General features: G+C 38.2%; 1 protein-coding gene across 6 annotated transcripts in view; it reads left to right on the plus strand.

Annotated features, from left to right (window-relative positions):
* Positions 1-21425, plus strand: part of RAPGEF6 (Rap guanine nucleotide exchange factor 6) — a 177572-nt gene extending 156147 nt beyond the window's left edge. For 4 of the 6 annotated variants that reach the window (XM_045794772.2, XM_045794773.2, XM_045794774.2 and 1 more), the window contains 7 exons: positions 1875-2095; positions 6058-6249; positions 8894-9028; positions 14275-14503; positions 16095-16597; positions 18640-18954; positions 19643-21425. In XM_045794772.2, the coding sequence (XP_045650728.1) occupies positions 1875-2095; positions 6058-6249; positions 8894-9028; positions 14275-14503; positions 16095-16597; positions 18640-18954; positions 19643-19668 (1621 nt within the window). In that variant the 3' untranslated portion in view covers positions 19669-21425. Of the gene's footprint in view, positions 1-1874; positions 2096-6057; positions 6250-8893; positions 9029-11673; positions 14504-16094; positions 16598-18639; positions 18955-19642 lie in introns of those variants that run through there. The other 2 variants (XM_045794775.2, XM_045794776.2) reach the window with 2 other exon arrangements.
* Positions 21426-22502: the final 1077 nt, after the last annotated feature.

Genomic DNA, 22502 nt, shown 5'->3' on the forward strand with positions numbered 1-22502 from the left:
CTAGATTTGCAGACAACCTTTTTTTTTTTTTTTTTTGGATACCAGCAAAGAAAAACTTATTAAAATATTGGTATTAAAATTTGCTCCTAAATGTTGGCACTTGATTTTACTGCATTTATTTGAATCTAAGACATCTTCAGTTGTTGGACACACCATTATTTGAGGTACCACTATTAGAAAAATCACTGTCTTCTTACCCCTGAATATTTTTTACTTTATGCTTATTAAAAGAGCTCTTTTGTAAACTTAGATATGTATTTTTATCACATAACACCCTTTTGCATTCATTAAAAGAAAAATGTGAGCATTTAAACTGGTTTATTTAGATCTCAGATTTCTTCGTATTTAGAATATGAATCTTTGAGTGAACTGGTTTCTGGGAGTTTTTTTCCCTGCACGGTATTATCTTTTGTGCCATCAAGTGTGTTGGGTAATGCATTATTTCTTAAAATAAGCCATTAAAGAAATAAAAGCTGCTGGTGCTGAACTCTTGGCTTGGGTTTGCAGATACTTAGAGCTAGCCTCCTTTTGACTGCTGCTTTGGGAATGTTGTTGAACTTGTCAGAATCACTCCCTTCTTACAATCATTTGGTTACTGGATTGAAAGAGTAATTCACTAATGTCATTGGATTTTCTTCCCAACCATTCTGCAAGTTTTGAAGTTTCTGTGTGTGAAACTAGTGATAACCGTGTCACAGTTTCTGCCTGACCAGTAGCAATCAAAAGTAGAAATCGAAAGATTTCAAATGTAAGGCGTGTCCTATTCCAAAGATCTTAAAATAGTGAAAAAAAATACTTTAACAACTTTGTTTCACTTAATTTACAAAGAAAACATTAGGATTCTAGTATCTGTTTTAAATAGTATGTGAGCACTGAAGAACAAATTGTTCTGTGGTTGTGGTCTATTTAGAATATTTGAGGGAAAAAATGAGGATAATTTAGAAAACCTGTAGATAACTTTATTATTTTGGAATGGGAACTTCATTTAGAATAAAAATCATTTAAGAACCTTGCATTCCTAGCTTTATTAGAAAGGACAAGTTGCATTGCATTTCCTATTTTACATTGGTTCTAGATGTGGTCATTCTAGAATGAGGTTTGTCAAAAAGAGGAGAGTTGGGAGAACCATTACCTTGTTTGAACTGTAGTTACTTCTACCTGGCTTGCAGTTCCATCACAGAGGCATTGCAAAGAAGGGTCTCAAGTCCCACATCGTCAGTCCTAGAACCACATATTGCCTAACCAATCTGCGTGTGAGTGAAAAGATTGAGTAGGTTTCTATTGTACTTCTGGTCCCTAACTGTATTAAATTGAGTATAAATGCTTGTTTTTCCTATCAGTTGTTCTCTTTGAATTTTGGCCAAGAGCTGCTTACTGGTAAAATTGGCTAGCATACCCTGAGTGGACCTGCTATAGACAGGAACAGTGATGGCTATGGCATGCCCAAAGCAACACAGACAAGCAGAGCTGCCCCAGAAACTCCTGGTGCAGAGATCTGGCTAAGGATGCACTTGTTGTGACCCAGGCTCTTGCCATATCTTCAGAGTGTAGATGGCCTCTGGGCCAGTTTACTTGTCAAAGTTTGGGCCGTGGGTTGCATAGGCACAAACACAGATCTGATGAAATTTGTTGCTTTGGGTGGGGAGGGGGGAGAGATTGTTATCTTAGTCTTTTGAATTCTACACTTTGCCGAATCTTAAAACTCAGAACAGAGCCATGTGTGCCATATTACTTGCATTAATGCTCCTCATCTTTTAACTCATTTGCATCAGCATGCAATAGCATTAACAGAACAAAATACTTTTAATCTTCAGTCTGCCGATGTGTAATTCTCATCTTTACTGCCCCTCATTGTGATGTCCATCTCCCCACAGGTCACTGAGTCAAGGCAGTACAAACTCGAACATGCTGGATGTTCAGGGAGGTGCACACAAAAAAAGGGCGCGTCGCAGCTCTCTACTTAATGCCAAGAAGCTGTACGAGGATGCCCAAATGGCAAGAAAAGTGAAACAGTATCTTTCCAGTCTGGATGTAGACACAGATGAGGAAAAGTTTCAGATGATGTCATTACAGTGGGAACCTGCCTATGGTACCTGTAAGTATAAGGTTTCACTTAATGTAAAAAAGAACAGAATAGAAATTTATTTTTCTAGAGTTAAGCTGAAGTCCCATGAAAATTAACTTTCACTCACAAAAGATTTCTGACATACCCTGAGCCTCAAGTGATCCACTTAACTAGATACTGAATACCATCCATTCTTAATGATTACCCTAGGCAGAAAATTGAAAGATAAAGAGTTCTTCTTTAAAAATCATTATAAAGTCTTCTTACAAAAACTGGAACATTATAGAGGAGCCCTTCTGTTTGAGAACATTTTTACCTTCACCCCGAAATGAAGAGTAAAATTAAGTGAAATTTTTACGTTTTTTAAATCTCACAGATAATATTACTTGCCAACTAGGAAATCCAGGAAATTTTATTGAAACCCTTAGAGAGGGGCTTCTGGGTGGCTCAGTTGAGCGTCTGCCTTCGGCTCAGGTCATGAACCCAGGGTCCTGGGGTCAGGCTCCACATCAGGCTCCCTGCTCATTGGGGGAGCCTGCTTCTCCCTCTCCTGTTTCCCCTGCTTGTGTGTATGCTCTCCCTCACTTCTTCCCTCCCCTTCTCTCTCTCTCTCTCAAATAAATAAAATCTTAAAAAAAAAAATAGAAACATTAGAGATCATAGGTGTCAGTAATTAAGGTAAAACAAGAAAAGTCAGGCACATTCTGATATTGTTAAAATACAGGAAATGTGATGGACAAAAGAAGAGCCTATTCCCAACTTTTTTTTTTTTTTAATTACGTGTAGGTTTCCCCCACTATTCCTAAGTAGAGCGTTCCTATGAAACCTTTCATAAGCCAAAATGACATAAGGGGAAGACAGAATAACCATGATTTTATATGAAAAAAAATTGAGTATCCCCAAACCCAAAAAAATAACCTCTTTTTGGCTTTTCTAATACCTTAGGACATATCTTGCTAATGGATGCACAAAATAAATCTAGATAAAGCACTGATGGGCACAGACCCAGTTGAAAGCTATGACAGTTTAATACTCAGGTGCTGAATATAGTTTTTAGGAAAATAGCTTGTTGATTCTACTCTGACTGCTTAGGGTTCACACTGCGTCTATAGAGCAAGGATCCTCTTCAGATTTTTTGTGGCTAGTGAAAACTGGTATTGACGTAGGTGTTTCATAAAAGCGAAATGGTGTAATGCAAACTTCTAAAAACTGAGAATACCTGTACAAAGAACAGAATGTATATGTGCCTGGGTCAAGGAAATGATGAGTTATAAAAGCAGAAATCAAAAATGGTAAAATACACTGTGTTGTAACAACCAAAAAAGATGACTAAATTAAAAGTGGATGTTATGTTATGCATATATATATATATAATTTTATGTTATGGCAATAAAAATTCCAATAGGATGTCTAGAACTTGATAAACTATTGACAGTACGTTTGGGGGAGGTTCATATTTTCTGTTTCTGTATTCCTAATTGATAGGAGGAAATGGTAGTCATCATGAACTGACCCTGAGATTAACAAATAGCATATAATAGAAAAAGTTTGTCAACAAAGTAGAAAAGAGAAAGTGGACATACAGCCACATACTGATTTAAAAATTTCAGATAAGACCGTGGATTTTAAAGTAAAAGTAATAAGCAATTTGGTAAATGTTGTAAAAACGATACCTTGAACACTTCTACCCAGATGACAAAAGTATGATGGAACAAACACCTTCTGAAAGATGAAGACAGAGTTTGAGTGTCATTTATAAATTACTTTTTGAGCAAGGTTCTCTTCATCCCAGATCGCTGTTTGCCCAATGTGTAAAACTTAAGGATTGACGGTATGTTTTATCTCTCTGATTCTTTCTACGTCAATCCTATTAGGAGAAAGAAATAATAAAACCTAACAATTATTGAGAGCTTTCTATGTGCGGCAGCCTTGCTAGGCACTTCACAAACATTGCCATTTACTCCTTGCAGCTACCTGTCAGGTATCCAGTATTGGGGTTGTTATTCCATTGAGATAATGCACCCAAAAATCTGTTTTTATAAAGATGTTGCAGAATGTATTCTGATGAAAAAGAAATCATGCATATACTAAAATGCTAAAGAATAGTTAAGCACGCAGTTTCCTTATCGATACAAGGAATAGTGCATGGCCATTAAAAATAATGAACATATATAGACCTTGAAGGTATCTAGGAAAATTTTTTGCTACCTGGGACCTATTAAGAATAGCATCAGCCATCTGAAAATGGTACATGTAAGGAGTAAAGACTGAAGAAGTGTACAGAACCTTAAGATTCATTCATGTTTTACAGTTCAAAGCCCATATACATAATTAATGTATTCAAGTACTCTGACCCTGTTTTGCATGAGCATCAAATTATTTTTTCCCCAAGTAGCTCAGCATAGACCCTCATCATCTTACGGCTATGCAACACAGTTTAACCTTTCATCAGACAAAAGCAGAAATGATATTTATTTTATCTTTTGTTTTCGTTATCTGCTTTTTTGGTTCCCTAAATCTGATTTGGGATATTCAAGAGCATAAAAATCTCCCCTATGCCTGGGTCATTGTTAAAAACTGGGGCCCAGAATGGTTCCACATACCTATTCTGCATCCATTCTCTCTGGCATCCTCCCTCCCTCACACACACACCTGCATCCTTTCTTACACCCACCTAGACTTACCTGTTTTCTCACAACACTAAATGGTGTCCTTCACTACATATTTAATACTGACTTAAAAAGAGTAAACCTCTGGGACCTTCTTTAAGTTTTGTGATCGTTTAATACAGTGTGTATTCCTTTAATTTGCTTTGAGAGTCTTTACTTGATTTCTGTTGCGTAAATGATTTTTAAGCATTTAAATATTTTTTATTTTTAATCACTTTCCAAATGATTTTTGAATCCCAAGCCTATACAGTAGTTGATTGCTGAGCATTTTAGAATTTGGTTCTTCCTAATAAATCAGTATGTATTTGGTTGGGTTTGGGCAGTCATCTATATTTTAGACTTTTAGATTTTTTTTTTCTTTGTATCACAGCCGTTAAGATGTCACTTGAAAATTGATTAGTATAGCCATGTGTTTCGTGGCTTTAACTGAAAGGTGAGATAATTGCTTGGATTCAAGCAGATGAAGAGCCACTGCACATTATCCCACAGGAGTCCCTTTGTTTTGACTTCTGAGATGTTTCCTAATTCATAACACTCAAAATACTCTCTAGGCCCTAATAATAAAAGCATGGTAGATAACTATTATAGCTCTGCTGGGATTGGTTAAATGTGCTAATTTTGCTTTCTCTTTATGTTAAAAACAAATACATCATGGAGTACTGAGATTGGACCTGTGTTGAAACCACCCTGAATAACTGAAGAATTAAAAGTTCTTTCCTCTGGACTACCGTATTGATTTTATACAAAGGCGGCAGCTTTTTGTTTCTTAAGTCAGGTTCTTGGTTTTTAATTTATTTGACATTTATCGTCAAATATTCTAACCATTAATTTATAAAACAATTCCATGGCATTCCTGTATATAACTATTAAAACAATTTCACTTGCTCAGCAAATACCCATCTTTTTTGCATCAATCACTGCATACATAGGGATATATAGCAGTGAGCAAGATATGCAGTCCTTACTCTCCTGTTAGTTAAGAGCCTGGTCAGGGGAATGCATTAATTGATGAATCGCACAGGTAATTGAATTGTTACAAACAATTATCAGTGCTGTGAAGATAAGATACAGGATGCCTTGAGAAAATAAGGGATCTCATCTAGTTGTGTGGTGTTAGGGAGGTGAATATCGGCTTGATGCTAATCATGCAGGGCCTAATAAGCCATAGTACTTACATGAAGTTATCTTTAGGAAGATTAATCTGTTGTGTTTTTTATGTTAAAAAATAGATGGTTTTAATGCAATCATTTATTATTGTCATTGGTAATAACAACCTTGCCTTAAAAAGCACACAGTTACATATTTCTTACTGTATTCTATTAGTGACCAAGAATTTAAGTGAGAAAAGATCAGCCAAATCATCAGAAATGTCTCCAGTGCCTATGAGATCGGCAGGCCAAACAGCTAAAGCACATTTGCATCAGCCCCACAGAGTAAGCCAGGTGCTCCAAGTGCCAGCTGTTAATTTGCACCCCATCAGGAAGAAGGGACAAGCCAAAGACCCTGCCACATTAAGTGAGTATTCACAATTATTATTGCATTGATTTAATTAAAATTTCCAGGGGAGTTAGACTGAAAGATAATTGTAAATGTAAATGCTCAGAAAACGAGCTAGTGTAGTTTGTATAATTTAATCATCACTCATGAATTTAAAAAGGTTTTAGTTTGCCTGTAGGTATGTGTTGACAGCATACATATTTTAAATGCTGGTATTGGAATTTCTGTAGTCATAATCAAGAGAAAACTTACAGCACTGCACTGAGGTACCAAGAGTTTACTGCGTTCAGAGGTGCATAAAATAGTTATCTAATGCACATGCACCCTATGAGAATGAGGTTGCTTATTCTAAAGATGTGTATTGTTTTTTCATTAATGATCACTTCTGAAAAACCTAGTTAGCAGACAGGAAAAGATTGTAAAGTATAAAGAATAGCCCGTGCTTTATTCCCTACCCCTCTGTTAGGCCATGTGGAAGGGAAACTAGATTCAGTTTCGTTCCTAACGTTATAACCTAGCCCATGTATTGTATTTAGGACATACTCAGTAGAAGTCTGTGAATTTAATTTGATTTTGTTTTGAGATCAAAAGTGGAATAAGAAAGGGCGCCTGCCCTTGCCAGATTTTCCCTCTGGTGCTATAGACACACAAACCGGTAACTTAAGTATATATGTTTGCTTTTACGCCGTAAAAACATATTTAAAAAAAAAAAGGTGGGAAGCTTTTAGGGCAGGGAGCTAAGTATAAAGTAGAGCTTCTGAAGTGACTTTTTGGGGGTAATGCCTAAGAAGAGTCTTAAGGGTTGATTAGGAAGGATGTAATTAGGCAAAGATGGCTGAGAAATTGCTTCAGGCAGAAGAGTTTGGGAGATCTACAAGGAGCTACGGGCATTGTGCTGCTTCCAAGGGCAGAGCTGTAGAAAGGGTTGAGAGACAATAATAATTAAAGCTACTACCTATAGGGAACCCCCTGAATGCCAGACACGATTCTGAGTGTTTTACTAGGTTTGTTATATTCATGTAGTCTTCACGATAAGCCTGTAGAATACCTAATACTCTTCATTCTACAGAGGAAACACGGAGGGTCTCAGTAACTTACATACCACCAGTGAGTAAGGGAGCTGGGAGCTGGGCCCATGCTAACTGGCTCTAATGCCCTTGCTTCTAACTCTCATACCCAGCAGCCTCCCAGGATGATGAGAAGTGAAGTCCTAGGCATGCTGAAATGATAACATGGCCTGCCAAAGGAGACTTGTCAGTGGGTAGTGCCTGCAGAGATTTGAGCAGGGGAAGGTTACGGTCTATTTTTATTGGAGAAGGACTATAGTAGGGAGTGCAGTAAGATGCAGACAGAGTCCAAATGGAAAGCTGATGTAGTAATTAACTGGAAGCTGCTCAGAGCCTAAACTAGTTCGATGGTTATGGAAATGAAGAGGTAATGGGACACAAAATCAGTGAAGTTGATCAAGTGACTGGTTCGGAGTACGAAATGAGACAAATCCTGATCTGGCGTCTTACTTGAATGTCATTGCCCAAAAGGTAGTATTAAGTAGTCCTGTTTTTGCTTATTGTAATATGGCTGTTATTTATATGATAAATACATTTATATTAAAACAGCACTTCAGTAAGAGTAGTGTGACTATACTGTGATTTAAATTTCTTCAGTATGAAACAGCTGCTTGGTACTATGACAAAGGCCCACCAAAGTTGGGCTTACTTTACTGATTGAAAAAGTGTCGGTAGCTCTTGGACATTTCCTAAAGAAGATAAATATAAAAATGTCAGAATAGGGGCACCTGGGTGGCTCAGTCGTTAGGTGTCTGCCTTCGGCTCAGGTCACGATCCCAGCGTTCTGGGATCGAGCCCCACATCGGGCCCCCTGCTCGGCGGGAGGCCTGTTTCTCCCTCTCCCTCTGCCCCTGCTTATGTTCCCTCTCTCTCTGTGAAATAAATAAATAAAATCTTAAAAAAAAAAATGTCAGAATGGTGAACCATTGCTGTCTGACCCACGCTAAACAGGACCAGCTGTTGGACAAGAGTAAAGATAGAACTTTGCAGCATGTTTCCAGGGGGGTTGGTAATACTATTTTCCCATAAATGCATGATTGTTTCTGTTGTCTACTTTTTTCCTGTAGTGTGAATTTAGTGCTCTTGAAAAGGGCTGACCTGGCAGCCCTGCAGCTTCTTCTGTACACCCTCAGTGCAGCTGCACCGCAGGTAGTGACAGGGCCAGCATCCCCACACCGCCCCCACCACATGCGTCGCCCTGACTTGGAGAGGCCACCTCTAGAGGGGAGAGAAGTGTTTGAATCCATCCCTTCTCTGTTAAGACTTCCCACAAAACAAGTGTGTCAGTTGTGGGGGCTGGGACACTATACTCAGACGGTTAACTCGGTTTCCCTTACGCCACAAAGCAACCAACCATCCAACCAAGAACTGTTACAGTCTGGTTCGTGCTGACTAGCTGATTGGAACAAATAACGTAGAGGTGAGAATCTCTGTATGCCATTACCCAGTCATTTAGTCTCTGTTTGTCATGTATACATTTCCGTTGACTGCACTAGCCATTGTGTATCATGGCTTTAGTTACATAGTACTTTAGGCCACTACAGATATTTTAATTGTGAAGTGATACTTATTTGCTTCTTGGGTTTTATTTTTAGGTACAAATTTACCTCAGAAAGTTTTAGGAACAACTGAAGAAATAAGTGGTAAGAAACATCCAGAAGATACTATCTCTGTGGCATCATCCTTACACTCTAGTCCTCCTGCATCTCCTCAAGGTTCCCCTCGCAAAGGTAAGACATAATAGTCGAAGCTAGTCCTTATTACACCAAACAACACTTGGTGGCACATAATTTGCTTTTCAATCTGTAGTGATAACAGAAAATGAAGAAACTTGTAACTCCTAATACTTACTGGACTTTCATGTTGTAGATTGAATGATTCAGATGCTTTCTAGGTATTGAGCATCATAACCAGGACTCTTGTATTCAAAGTGTGGCCCTTTGTCAGTGGACAAGCGTAGATACGAATGAAGGCAGAAGTCACAGTTGTTTCATTCTGTGCAGATTCTTGTTACAGAAATTTGCAGTTACTTAAACATTTTGTGGAGTATTTTAAAATATGAATTTCTACAAGAAACTGGTTTTAACCAACTACAAACTTAGGAAAAGAAACATTTAAGTTGATACATTCCTTTTTTTAGTTAATGGAGTCTTATTACTTTTTTTAGTAATCAGAATTTAAAATAACCTATATCCTTATGGATTTTACATCATACGTAGAACCTCTTGAGGTGAAATACCTGAAATCTTTCTTGCTCATTGACGTGTGTTTTCATAATTCAGAATGAAGCCGTTTTTTTGTCTTGACTAGCCTGGGTAGTGTGCATGCAAATGGCATTTCATGGTAGCTGCACGTGTAGCATTTTAAAGGGTGTGTATCTTTATAGCATTGGCCCCTCCACACTTTTTGTTAGCCTGGTTAAAACAAACAAACAAAAAACCTTAGTTCTGGCCTCATCTTCACAGATATAAAAGAATTAATGTGTTTAAATAATCACAGTACAAGAGGGCACGTGGGGTTGGGGAAGACAACCTTAAGAAATCTAGCAGGAAAGAGAAGCTTCCAGAGCTTCCCTTAGCGCCCATGTTCTAAGTTTCATCTCAGTTCTGAGGGTTCCTTTTTATTAGCTGCCATATTTGTGGCAGTGATGTGGTAAATGATGTCAGAACTGAGTTTGAATTTTGACTCTCTTCCCCACTATAGTTGTGTAACTATGCACAAGTGATTTCTAAGATCGGGTTTCCTGTCCATAAGATGGGACGAAGACCATCTTTGTCCCCTTTGAGACCTTTTAGGGGCCTCATACAAAGTTAAAGGAAATAATACTTAGAAAACCTGATAGATGATAAGTGTTTAGTAAATTGAGGTGTGTTGTCTTTTTTCCCTGCTGCCACCCCAGGGTAACATAGCTTCATTGCTAACGTGCCCTATCCCTCTCAATTGACACAGCGGAGACTAGCTAGAATTTTCATTCAGATTTTACTAAGAGTAGTAAAAATTAAATAGGACATACAAACAGTATATATTAACAGGTGTGATTATATAACACAGGTTTCTGATCTTGTGGTATGTAGCTCGCATATGGTTTTGGGAAGCATGCAGATCTGTCTCATCTCTTCACTGTCTGCATATTCCTATCTGAACTGCCCCTTACCAGATCTCAAAGAGAGGGATCCTGTCACACACATGGTCCTGATGAACAGTAGACGCATGCTCTTAACACCCTTTCAAGAACACCCTTACACCCTCCACACCTTTTGGAGGCTGTTCAGAGGTCCCAATATGGACAGTTATCTAACCAGGAGACTAGTTGAATTGAATATGGTGTTCTTGCCTGAATGTGACGTGGGGGAGAAAGAATTTCCCCATTGCTCTCATTCCCAAAAGAAAATCCACTCTCACCCCTAGAATCGAGAAGTCTTTTTGCCGTTTTGTCTTTCATCATTTGGTCACCAATTGCCCTTGATGCTCATGGCTTTGGGAGATTGTCATAGGCGTGTTTAGGATCCTTAGAAACCTGAAGAAATTATTTTCTTTAAAACTGTTTTTTATTGTTCTTACATATGTTCTATCAAAATACCACCAGTTATTATATTTCCTTTTATTTCCATAGACATGATTTTGCCAGTAGTCTGTAATTGAACAAAAATATTATTAAACTAAGAGTGCATTATGAGGTTCTTGCTAAACTTTGAAATTCCTAGTTCATGGTTCTTGCTAAACTTCAGAATTAGTTCTGTTTTCTAACATTTAAGGAAATAAGCCTATCTTCATGTTTTTCCTAATGGGAATTTAAATAAGCAAGAACTTTTTTTTTTTTTTTTTTTTTGGTAAGTAAGAACTTCTTAAAAATGAGACATCAGGCCACCTTATCCTTCATCTTCCCTTGTGCTAATGGAAGGCAGCCTTTCCATCTTGGAGATAAACAGGATCAGAAATTGTGCTTTATAAATATTTACATTGTATTTACTATTTATATGTCCTGTCTTGTTTTTACCAAGCTTTTTCTTAGTAGAATCTGCCTGAAAATTCTAGACATAGTTATTTTTGAGAAATAATTCTGGTTACCTCATACTCTTGTCATATTTTTCCTTATGACAAGCTTCGCTTACTTTCAGCAATGTTTTATTACCATCTTGTTGTGATTAAGGTAATTTTTCTCCTGTGTTCTGTCTTGCAATGACTGCAGTGTTTATGCTATATAGTAGACTCTCTTTGCTTTAAAAAATACATTACTGGATTTCAGTTTTTCCGATATTGTCAAAATGTTTGAATTTTTTAATAGTGAAATGTTCTATAATAGAAACCAGGCTAATTGTGATTAACTGGAAAGAATTAATTGACCATGACAGGGTTTTTGCATCTCTCCCTCCAGTTGGCAGTATCCTATCTGATCTCAGCATCCTGCTGCGCCCCTCAGGGCCTTCCTCATCCCCTCCCCGTGAGTCCAGCACCAAGATCAGTGGCCAGAACTGCCCCGGAATAGGTGGGGTTTACTTGCAAAAGAAAATCCTTCAGATTACCAGGAGCACAGCCAAAAGAACAGACAGGACCGAGAAGGCCACTGAGGAGAATAGAGACAGGACAAGTTGTGAGAACGCAGCCAGAAAAAGAATGACATCCCCGTTTAGAAGATTTAGGGAAAGAACTCTTTCAAGGGAGAGACTAGCCAACAGCAAAAAAGAGGACGCAGATCACCATCAAGCTACAGAAAGCTGTGAGAAAGTGAAGGATGTTAGAAGCAACATCAAAGATGAGAAAGGGAGTGACATCTTCAATTCAAATAGCGGAGGCAACCGTAACGCTTTAAACTGCTTCTATACGCGATTCAAGTCTAAAAGGAGAAAGACAATCTGATGGAGTTCCTTACTTAATTTTAGTGTTAAATTTGTTTTCATTTATTAATGTAAATGTAGCTTAAATGAAGTTATTTATCAAACAAAGTTTAGGCAGACAACTTAGTGTAAAATATGATTTACAGGCATTTTATGATTAGTGTTTAAAGGTACTCTAGCAACAAAGTCGTATTTATTTAAAGTGCCTTATTTGTACATGTTATTTTACTAATGTGAGTAAGATTTATACTCTTGTTTTCTGTAGTTGGCTTTATTTCCTGCTGATAGCGGCTGGGTCTGTGAATGAAATAAATAGAGGTACTTTTTAGAAATCAGTATTTACTTTTGCATTAGAACCCCCAGTAATGATCTGATCACCAACTTTGCTTCAGAGAATTTTATTGCTCTTATTACTGCAACTACTTTACAAGTTAAAGGAAAAATAAGGCAAGAAACTCTGTCTTGTCCACATACACTTTTTATTTCATTTGCTTGCTTTTCATATAAATCTCTGATCCAGAGAGGAAGAGGAGATAGTCTGACATAGCAAGTGAAAGGTCATTTGGAAACTTGTTAAAAATACAGTTACTGTGTCCTACCACAAACCTCATAAATTCGAATTGACAGAGAGAGGCCCGAGAATATGTATAATAATAACCTTTCCAGGTCATTCTTAGAATTGATTGTATTTGAGAAAAACTGATCTAACAGATAGAGGGATGTAATTCTAAAACAGTAAAGCAAGTGTAACCTCCAGGATAAAAGAGCAATGATTTTTTTCTTTTGAGGAAGAATTTTTATATTTTGTTTTTTGGTTTTTAATTTACCAAATCCATTTTCTTGGTCCTCTTGAAAGATGACCAATCACTTCCTAAAAGCACTGAGAAATGGTAATGTTGAGAAGATCAAAAGCCTGGCTTATCTCAACTTGTCCTGTGCCTGGTAGCCCCATAAGCCACAGAAAAATCACCCATATTCTGGGTCTTAATTTTTCTCTTTGAAATAGTTACCGGAACTACTTAATATGGTTAGTGTTCAACAACTTTTTTCTTTAATGACTTGAGTTATATGTGTATATAAAGCCTGTAGTTGTTCTTAATGAGTTTTTTCAGGATTGTCCTAAAGGTCATGTACCTACTGAGCCTCATTTTTCAAGTGAAAAGGAAAATAATTGTTTGCTTCTTTGAGACATACTCCTTGTTGGGATTACTGTGGCATTTCCTTTTATTTCTAAATAAGTTTGTTTACTTTTCTAACAGTTATCAATATAGACATTATGTGCATTTAACTGTCCTGCTGCGGATTTATTTTTAGATGCTTCTACCTCATTCCATCTCCACCCATTTATTCCAGAGAATGGAAAAGAAAATCTCTCTTGCTGTATCTGCTGTGCAGTAAATCACAGAGTAATTTAAAACAGGCAGATGCTGTTATTTTCACAATACATTTTTATAAATATATCAGTTCTGTTGTTTAATGCAATATTCTGTGAAGTTGGTGAAGAAAAAGGAAACCAGGTATAAGATCAAATCCATAGCTAAAACATTTTTTTTTTTAAATATGAAAATAATTGCTTTCAACTTGGGGCAAGACTCCTTAGGTGACATAAGCAGAATATCTAGGGTAAGTATATGTAGTTTAAAAAGCAAAAATATAATTCTTTCTCTTAAGTCTTGACTCCCCTCACCCATCCTTACCGCAACACTGAGATCAGGCAAGGAAATATCTGTGTTAATCAAAGAAGGGGACACAGGGTTAAAAAGAAGTTGAGAGACTCAAGATGTCTGCTTTTTAATATTTTGAAATACATCTCATGCCTTCTTCTTTTATTAAATGCTTGTAGCTATGTGAAAGCCCAGGGCAGATATACATTTGGACTAGTTTCCTCAGTAATACTGGATTTCGACTTCGTATTTCTGGAATTTGGAGTCGGGTTGGTACAGTATAGGTAGGTAGATGAATGGATATGTAGGGGAATGTGTATAGGAAATTGGCATCATTACATCTACATGGTTGGAAACTGAGATTGCTACTTACTCTGTCTTTTGTTGTTGTTATGTTTTTCTTCATCTTCTCCCTGACCACATACCCCTCCCTGTTCCCTTGTTTTGTAGTTTAATCACTTGTTTTCTCTCGTTTAGGTTATACACTTACACCGTCAGCTAAATCTGACAACTTGTCTGACTCCAGCCATAGTGAAATTTCTTCACGATCCAGCATCGTGAGCAATTGTTCTGTTGACTCCATGTCTACAGCTCTGCAGGATGAACGGTGTTCTTCACAGGCTGTGGTGGTCCCTGAATCCACTGGGCTTTTGGAAAAAACAGAACACTCCTCAGGGATAGGAGACCACAGTCACCTTGGCCCTGGGTAAGTATAATTGCCTGTGTTCATACCACAAAACCCAAGCCAAGTGGCCACTGCAAGCAGTGCTCCCCAGCTTGCCCTTAGATGGATACCCCTGTCCCTGTGGAGTGGTCGCAAGGGGGCCATAAAATAATATGAGGGCCAAGCATGTATCCTCTATCTTGAATATGCAAATAAGTACTGTTTTGAAAGATAAATGGGTGCTTGTTTCTAAAGCATGTATTGAACTTAAGTAGCTTTCTGTCATGTATTTTTCAATGAATAAGAGCTCGGAGTGAATCAGCTATTGATAGGGGGATATGGTTCTTGTGGTGTGGCTGTTAAGTCAGAGAATGCCCAAAAAGATTGTGTAATGGGAGGTGCTCCCAGGGTTGTACCCATTGTAGACAGGTTGGGGGAGTGGGGTCAGTCCTTAATCTGAAAGTATGATTTATGGAGTTAGAATTATCAGCTAGCAGAAGTCCAAAGTTTTTTGTTGTTTTTCTTAAAGTTAACTGTAAATTTCTATTTAGAATATGGAAATCTTTGAGAAAATACAGAGTAAGTTGATTCTAAACTGTTAAATCTGGTATTCTTTAATATGAAAAAATTAAGATAGAGCAAAGTATCAGCATATTTGTAAAGGTTTTTAAACTATGATTTTCTAGACCAAGGGTTAGCTAACCTCCCTGTAGAAGTTAAATACTAAATAATATCAGACTTTGCAGGTCATGAATTCTGTGTCACAGCTGCTCCATCCACCCTGCCGTTTTTTGCTCTGCAACAGCCTTAGAGAATACAATTCGGAAACAAATGGGCATGCTGTGTCCCAATAAAACCTTATTTACAAAAATAGGCTGAGGGTCAGATTTGGCCTTGAGCTGTAGTTTGCTCACACCTGCTCTATACTAAATGAAGGGTTCATGAGCGTTTTTTGTTGGGGGGCCAGCGGGGGACGAGGACGGTAAAGGACCTGATCATAAACATTTCAGGCTTTGCAGACTACATTTTTCTCTGTACTCTTTAAAATGTAAAATGCTTTGCTCCAGACCATACATGCCATTGCTCCAAAACATGCCATTGGCTGAATTTGGCCCCTAAGCACTTTTTTGGGGACCCCTGCTATAAATAATAGAATTCATTTTACAGTTGCTAGTTGGTTGGAGAAGTTACTTTTTACGTGGCACTGTATTAGGCTAACCTCAGAGTTAGATTGAAAAACCAAACATGGTTGAGAACATGTAGTTGAGAATTCTTTATTCTGTATCCATGTAGAGTCGAGCATTATGTTGACCAAGAATGAAAATGTATGCTTAATTTTATTCATTTCAGACCTCATTTTTCATTTTCATTTAAAATCAATTTAAGAAAAATTTCTCAGGTAACTTTGCTAAGATTTGAGTTTCTTCCATGTGTGTTTCTAGCTAAGTACAAACAATGGGAATAAAGATTAAGTGATGATTGATTACAGTGTCATTTTTTTCCACAAGATTATTTTGGCATTGAACGCTTAATTCTGTAGTCTTCTATAGGCAGTAATACTTGGATTGGACAGAAGAAGGTTTTTCCAGTAAGCCAGTAAATTACTTTTAATTGTGTATCCCCAATTTTTTAGGTGGACGCTGTCAAAGCCATCTCTCGTTAGGAGTTTAGCTGTCTCCTCTTCTATGAGTAATGAAGAGATTTCTCATGAGCACGTCATTTTAGAAGCAGCGGATAGTGGTCGTGGAAGTTGGACTTCCTGTTCAAGCAGCTCCCATGACAACTTCCAAAGCCTTCCAAACCCAAAAGGCTGGGATTTTTTGAACTCTTATCGACATACCCATTTGGATGGTCCCATTGTTGAAGTCGAACCCCCTGACTGTGATCCCTATTCCTGCCCTAAAGGCTGCTCTAGAACTTGTGGTCAGTGTAAAGGAAACCTAGAGACTAATCAGTTGAGACAGAGTTGGGCCTCCTCCAGTTCTCTGTCTGACACACATGAACCAAACTATGGGACAGTTAAACGGAGAGTGTTGGAGAGCATCACACCTGAGCCCTCTGAAGGCTTGGACCCCAAGGACGGCACTGACCCAGTTTACAAAACTGTTACTTCAAGTACAGAAAAGGGCTTGATTGGTAAGTTCTGTGCTCTCTGTCCTATCTATGGCATTTAGAGATTAAGTGGCAAAAAGTGGCATTGGGATATCTTGGTCCAAAATTTTACTCTTGGAAATATTCCTTCTCTCACTCCAGCCTCTCTTCCTGCCCTCTACAAACAAATTATTTTCAAAAAGTTGATAATTTCTGAAGGATTTTTGGACAGGTATTCAAGCCTATTAAAATGAAAGGGTTGGTATGAAGGTAATTAAGGTGACAGTTTCATTTGTGTTTTGTTTTTGAGATCTCTTTTGGTTTCGTTGAGGAAAGATTGTATTACTATGCAGTCCTAACAAAGGGATTATTATTCTCTTTGTCACCTCATAAGTTGTTTGGACCACAGTTGCTGTACCTACATGATAGAAACTTTGAATCTGATACTATTTTTAAGTAGTAAAAGTGAGGAAAATTATGATAAAGAAGGAAGTCCAAAATATTTTTCAGTATACCCTCCTAGCACACGTCATGGGTATGCCACCTCCTGTTGTGGGTTCCATTCTGACCACACACAGCTTTTTTGTCGTATGTATTCTGTTAGTATTTAGCCATCAAAATTTTGTTCATTTCTTCCTTGAATTGCATCAATATTTAGATATAATAGCCCCCGCTTTTCTGTTTATATGGAATAAATATACTTTAAATCAACTGTATAACATTCATGAAGTCAATTTAAATTACTAAAAATGTGAAAGATGTGCTGATTTTTATAGCATATTTATAGTACATTTTTACATGTCAAATTGCAGTACAGATTGGGGTTTTTAGCTTGTTGATTTTTTCCCCCAAGGGTTTTTTATTAAATTCTTCTGGGCAGCTGCTATATGGATATCTAAACATGTGCGTGCAAAGGTATAAAATTAATCTCTTGTCCGTTTAGGAAACTAGATTTTTAAAAATCTTTTATTTCATTTCTAGATGACTCTGGGTTTGAATTCTTCATTCTTATCTTACTGGTCTTGCTGACTTCTCCACCCCCTCCCTGCCCCATCTTCTCGGTTGGGAATGGAAGGCCTTTAGGACCTTGATACTACATGGAGATTTTGCTGGTACAGTTGTAGAAATTTCAGTATGGACAAACCTGATTGTCTAAAAGAGGAGTTAACATTAGAATTATCAAGTCCTTCTTAATTTATTCTGCCTATATGTAGGTAGTGTTTGTGTTTAAAAGTTACATCAGCAAAGTAGTCAGAGCCGTTTGTCCCTTAGGTCCTGTGAATTGGTCTTAATTTCATGGAATTTCCTCTTTCTTTAACCTATTTCTGAAGCTTTTTGAAACTTTGCCTTTGTCCCATGGTCTACAAACTTAGGGAAAAGGATTTTAGGTCACATTTTTTTTTAAGTCACAATTATTTTGAATGTGTGCTGAAAATCATGGACACTTAAGATGGATTTCCTAAAAATATGGCTATTATTTTTTTTCTTTTTCACTTAGTCACAGATCAGAAGTTAGAAGTAAGGTTCTTGAAGGAATTAGGTCCTCTGTAGCTGGGAAGTTCAAGTTGTTGATATGCCAGGACTGACAGGTGGTATTCGCAGGAGTGCCATAAAGCAGTGGTTCATGTCTTAGGGCCAGGGTCGACAGCCCTGAAATAGAGGGTCCAGACATCATTTCTGTGAAAATCTTCCCAGTCAGCAGAGCACAGATGTTCAGGTTAAACCGTTGAATGTTTCTGACTGCGTTATCCCCGGGGCTGGTGTCCTCAAAGACCCAGGTGGCCATCTCTGAATTGGGAGGGCTCCGCTGCAGAGAATGGCTTGTCACCACGTCACTTCTTTCAACTCTCTGTCACTCTAGTTTTGTTTACAAGACCTAATGTGATTTATGTGTTTGAAAAACAGGTTTAAATATTGTTTTAAATATTATGTTTTTAATCTGTCACTGTATTCAAATATACTCATTTAGTCTATTTTTGAGTTCTGTTTTGTCATTGTAATAAGTTTCAGTATGTTTGGTGTTTTTTTTTTTTTTTTCATTTCTTACATTTTTCATTAACATTTCCATTGCTTGTTTTTCATGCCAGTGTACTGTGTCACCTCACCCAAGAAGGAGGATAGGTATAGGGAGCCACCTCCCACTCCTCCAGGATACATGGGGATTTCTTTAGCGGACCTAAAGGAAGGACCCCACCTACACCTAAAACCTCCAGATTATAGTGTGGCAGTGCAGAGGTCAAAGATGATGCATGACAGCCTCTCTAGACTGCCACCAGCTTCTCTCGGTAGCAGCCCCGTGGCCTGTGTTCCATCGAAGATTGTAACTCAGCCTCAGAGGCATATTTTGCAGCCATCCCATCCTAAACTAGCAGATGTGACTGATGCAGATAGCGAAGCAGATGGTATGTTGACAAACTACCTTACTGGGTCTTAAAAGAATTGCTGAATACATGAATGGGTCTTTACTCTGTGATTTCATATAGTCATTAATGTTTACTTTTAAATGCTTTAGCAATCTCTGTTATAAGAAATCCCTCAATATGGTGGTGTATTTCTTAAATAGAGTAACCTGCATGTTTCTGTGTGCCCAGTACCCTTCTTCCTGCTCAGATAGGGTATTTGTTATATCTGACCAACAGCAGCTCAGTCTGATGGGATCATTTTGAGAGCAGGCACTTGACCTTAGTGGAGCTGCGCCTTACGTTAATGCATGAAAACTTCAAAGTGCCTCATTACCTGAAATCATGCTGCTGGTGTAGTTCCTCTGAAGCAGAACTCGTGCCTGACTGCAGCTGGGGCAGCGTTTTGCAAAATGGTCTGCTTTATTAAAAATCCATGCAATTCTGTCCCTTCAAGCAGTAGAGTAATGACGTGATGAAGAAGTGGTTACGGTGTTGCCGCCTGTCACCCCGCAGTGCGACCAGACCAGCACTCATAATGTTGTTGTAATAAAATCTGGGCCTTGATGGGATCATTTGAGAGGATTTCTTTGTCGAAAATTAGTGACTAATTTTCTAAACAGGTGACTAGATTGTAAGTTGATCTTCATTAATATACCTCATCTACCAATGGTGTTTTTACTATTTTCAGAAAATGAACAGGTCTCAGCAGTGTAGCCTCTGGAGGACCCATGTGAAGTTTACTGAACGCCGTCAAGGAAGGAGTGGGCTGACCGGCCTCACGATTCCGCAGGCCGCTGGCGCCAGCGAACAGCTTGCTGCTGCTACTAACCCAGAGGTCTCGCTCCCCGTACTCCGAGTGCTGACCGAGCCCTGAGTCATGCTTCCTTTTATCGAATCCTTGCAGATGCAGAGTTTCCTCAGCTATGGATGTTGTGCCTGGAAACCAGTCTTCACTTCGCACACCAGACCTGCCTTGGGACCACGGTTACTAGACCAGATTCAAACTCAGAGTCCTCCCTATGTATATCAGTATAGATTTTTCTTTAGCAAGTTATTTTTAAGATAGTGGTGTAGTAGTATTTCCAAGCCATAGCTTGGGTTAACGGATAAATTCAAAATGTCTGCCAATACCAAGGATATTCCTGTGTATTTGAAAAGTAACTTATTATTTGAAATTTTGTGGTTTTCTTTGTTTTGGGGAGCTGTCATTAGTGGATGTTTATGTTTGAGGCCATAAAACTGTCTCTGGTCTTACCAAACTGAAATCATCTTTACAGGATGATAACGCTTAATCTGTACAGAGATGAACTGGATCCGTAGCACCGGTGCAATGTAGGGTCTCCATTTGAGTGGGATAGGAAGCCCTTTGTGGTTGAGGTGTTAGGAAGGAAGATACTGCCGTCGGCTGATTTGGCCACATGAAGCTGTCACAGGGTTTCTTATCAGTCGTTTGGGACAGGGAGGCTGTGATTGGATGGGTAGCCACCCTCATCTCCAAAGAAGGAAATTTTTTCTTAAATCGCATATACCAATCCTTTCTGAAGTGAAAGCCATGCTGCATCTAACTAAAAGTATAAATCCAGTAAGTAGAGAATGGGTTCGGGAGAGTTCTGCAGAAACCCAGGACAAAAATTTTTCACTGCTCAAATGTGGAGTTCTTTTTTTAAAAGGAAGTGTAATCATTGGTGTGTAACCATGGAGATGAATTCAGCTGCATGTCTGTTCCGCGGCCGCCCCTGCTCCCCATCTCAGCATGAGGCTGTGTTCAACCCTCACAAACCCTGCAGCCCCCATCTACCTGCAGGAAAGCTCATGAGTGCGCCGAGGTAATAAGTGGTTGAAAATTTTAGGAGGGACAGAGGAGCTAGAATTGTGGAAATGATTCTCTCTTGGTTCTCGGTTTAGCCCTTGAGAGGAAAGAGAGAGATATTTTTAACAGCCTGGGCATGGCGCTCCTAAGTATTTAATTAAAATTTCAGTGACTGTTTACTGGACGATCTAGACTTTCCACATTTTTACAAATTAAATACAGTGTTTTCTGTATCTTAAGTTTAAATTTAATCATTTGTTTTTTAATGTAAATGTAAATGAGAGCTTAATAAAATTCTGTGATGACTACCAAAAAAAAAAAAAAAAGAAGAAAAAGAAAGAAAAAAAAGCCAAAGCCATTCATGTGCACTACCCAGATTAACGTGGAGCCAGAATGGGTTTACTTCTGAGTGGTTGTCCACATGTGAATTTATAGGATTTAGCTGGTTTGTGATTTCCCTTTTCAAGAGTTTGTTCTCATTTTTCCCAAGCTTTCTCTTCCTTCTCTTTCTCCCTGTCCCCTTCCTTTTTTTTTTTTTTTTATAGTAGGCTCCGCGCCCAACATGGGGCTTGAACTTGTGACCCTGCGATAAAGAGTCGTGTTCTCTACCGACTGAGCCAGCCAGGTGCCCACCCTACCCCCCAGCCCCTTCATCTTAAAATCATAAATCATTTCCAAGTGATCAATGGCAGTAGTCTATCTTTTCCATCAAAATGACTGTCTCTTCATTTTAGGAAAAATAGCTTATTTGAAAAATTCCTTTGGGCAAAAAAAAACAAAAAAAAAAAACAAAAACAAAAAACGTGAATTTGAAACCTAAAGCCTTAAAAATCCACCCCCCAGATGTGTTAGAATGGGGCTAATTGGCTCTATAGCTTTCTTGTTCCATTGACATGAAAAGTAGCCTGGATCAAAAATCCTGGTTTGAAAGTCACACTGTAGTGATTTAACCAAAAAAAAAAGAAAACGTTCCTTCACTGATTTACATAGTAGTGTTTTCATGTCCAGGGCAAAACAAAGATAATGAAATATACTTCTGTTATAATCCTCTTTTTGTCAAGTTTGGCTATTTATTCTCATTGTTTTATATCCATTACCCTAGAAAAAATGTGCTGTTTGCACAATATCTGTTTATTTGCAGGTGTTTGAAACAAATGGGAGCCTTACCTGTCTTTGTCCTTAATGGTGTCGAGAATATCTTGCAGAGAGTCAGAGGCTGTGTTTTTGACTGCACCTTGTAGCTGCCTTTGTCTTCCTCTAGCTCCAACCGTGAGTGTTTGGGTCAGCCGATCACAGTGGTCGGGAACTATAGCCAAATGCAGTGTGGTTTGATGTGCGTGTATCCCCTAAAGACTCGTGGAGTTGTTATTTTTATATTTTAATTCTAATGTAGGGTACATTTTTGCCTTCTCTTAGTTTGTTACACGACTAGAACAAGAGAAGCCTTAACCTGTATTTGCTCCAATTCTAAACCGCCGTTTTTGGTTTTGTTTTTATTTTATAAATTTATAACTTTAACGAAGAGACTAGTGCCCTCATCCCCCCTCAGCTCTGAATCCGTCAGGACTTCCTGAAGCAGTAAATCCACAGTGCAAAGTTCTGCCAAATAAGTTTCAACAAAACAGTTTCTTCATAATGTAAGATTTGGTCATTTAGTAAATCCACTATATACTTCCATAAAGATTTACTTTAAGTAGTAGATTCTTCCTCCAAATGTTTACTTTGAATCTGATCTTTG

The sequence above is a fragment of the Ursus americanus genome, chromosome 5 (assembly GCF_024610735.1).
Source record: "Ursus americanus isolate L20-20 chromosome 5, mUrsAme1.1.p, whole genome shotgun sequence".
NCBI lineage: Eukaryota > Metazoa > Chordata > Mammalia > Carnivora > Ursidae > Ursus > Ursus americanus.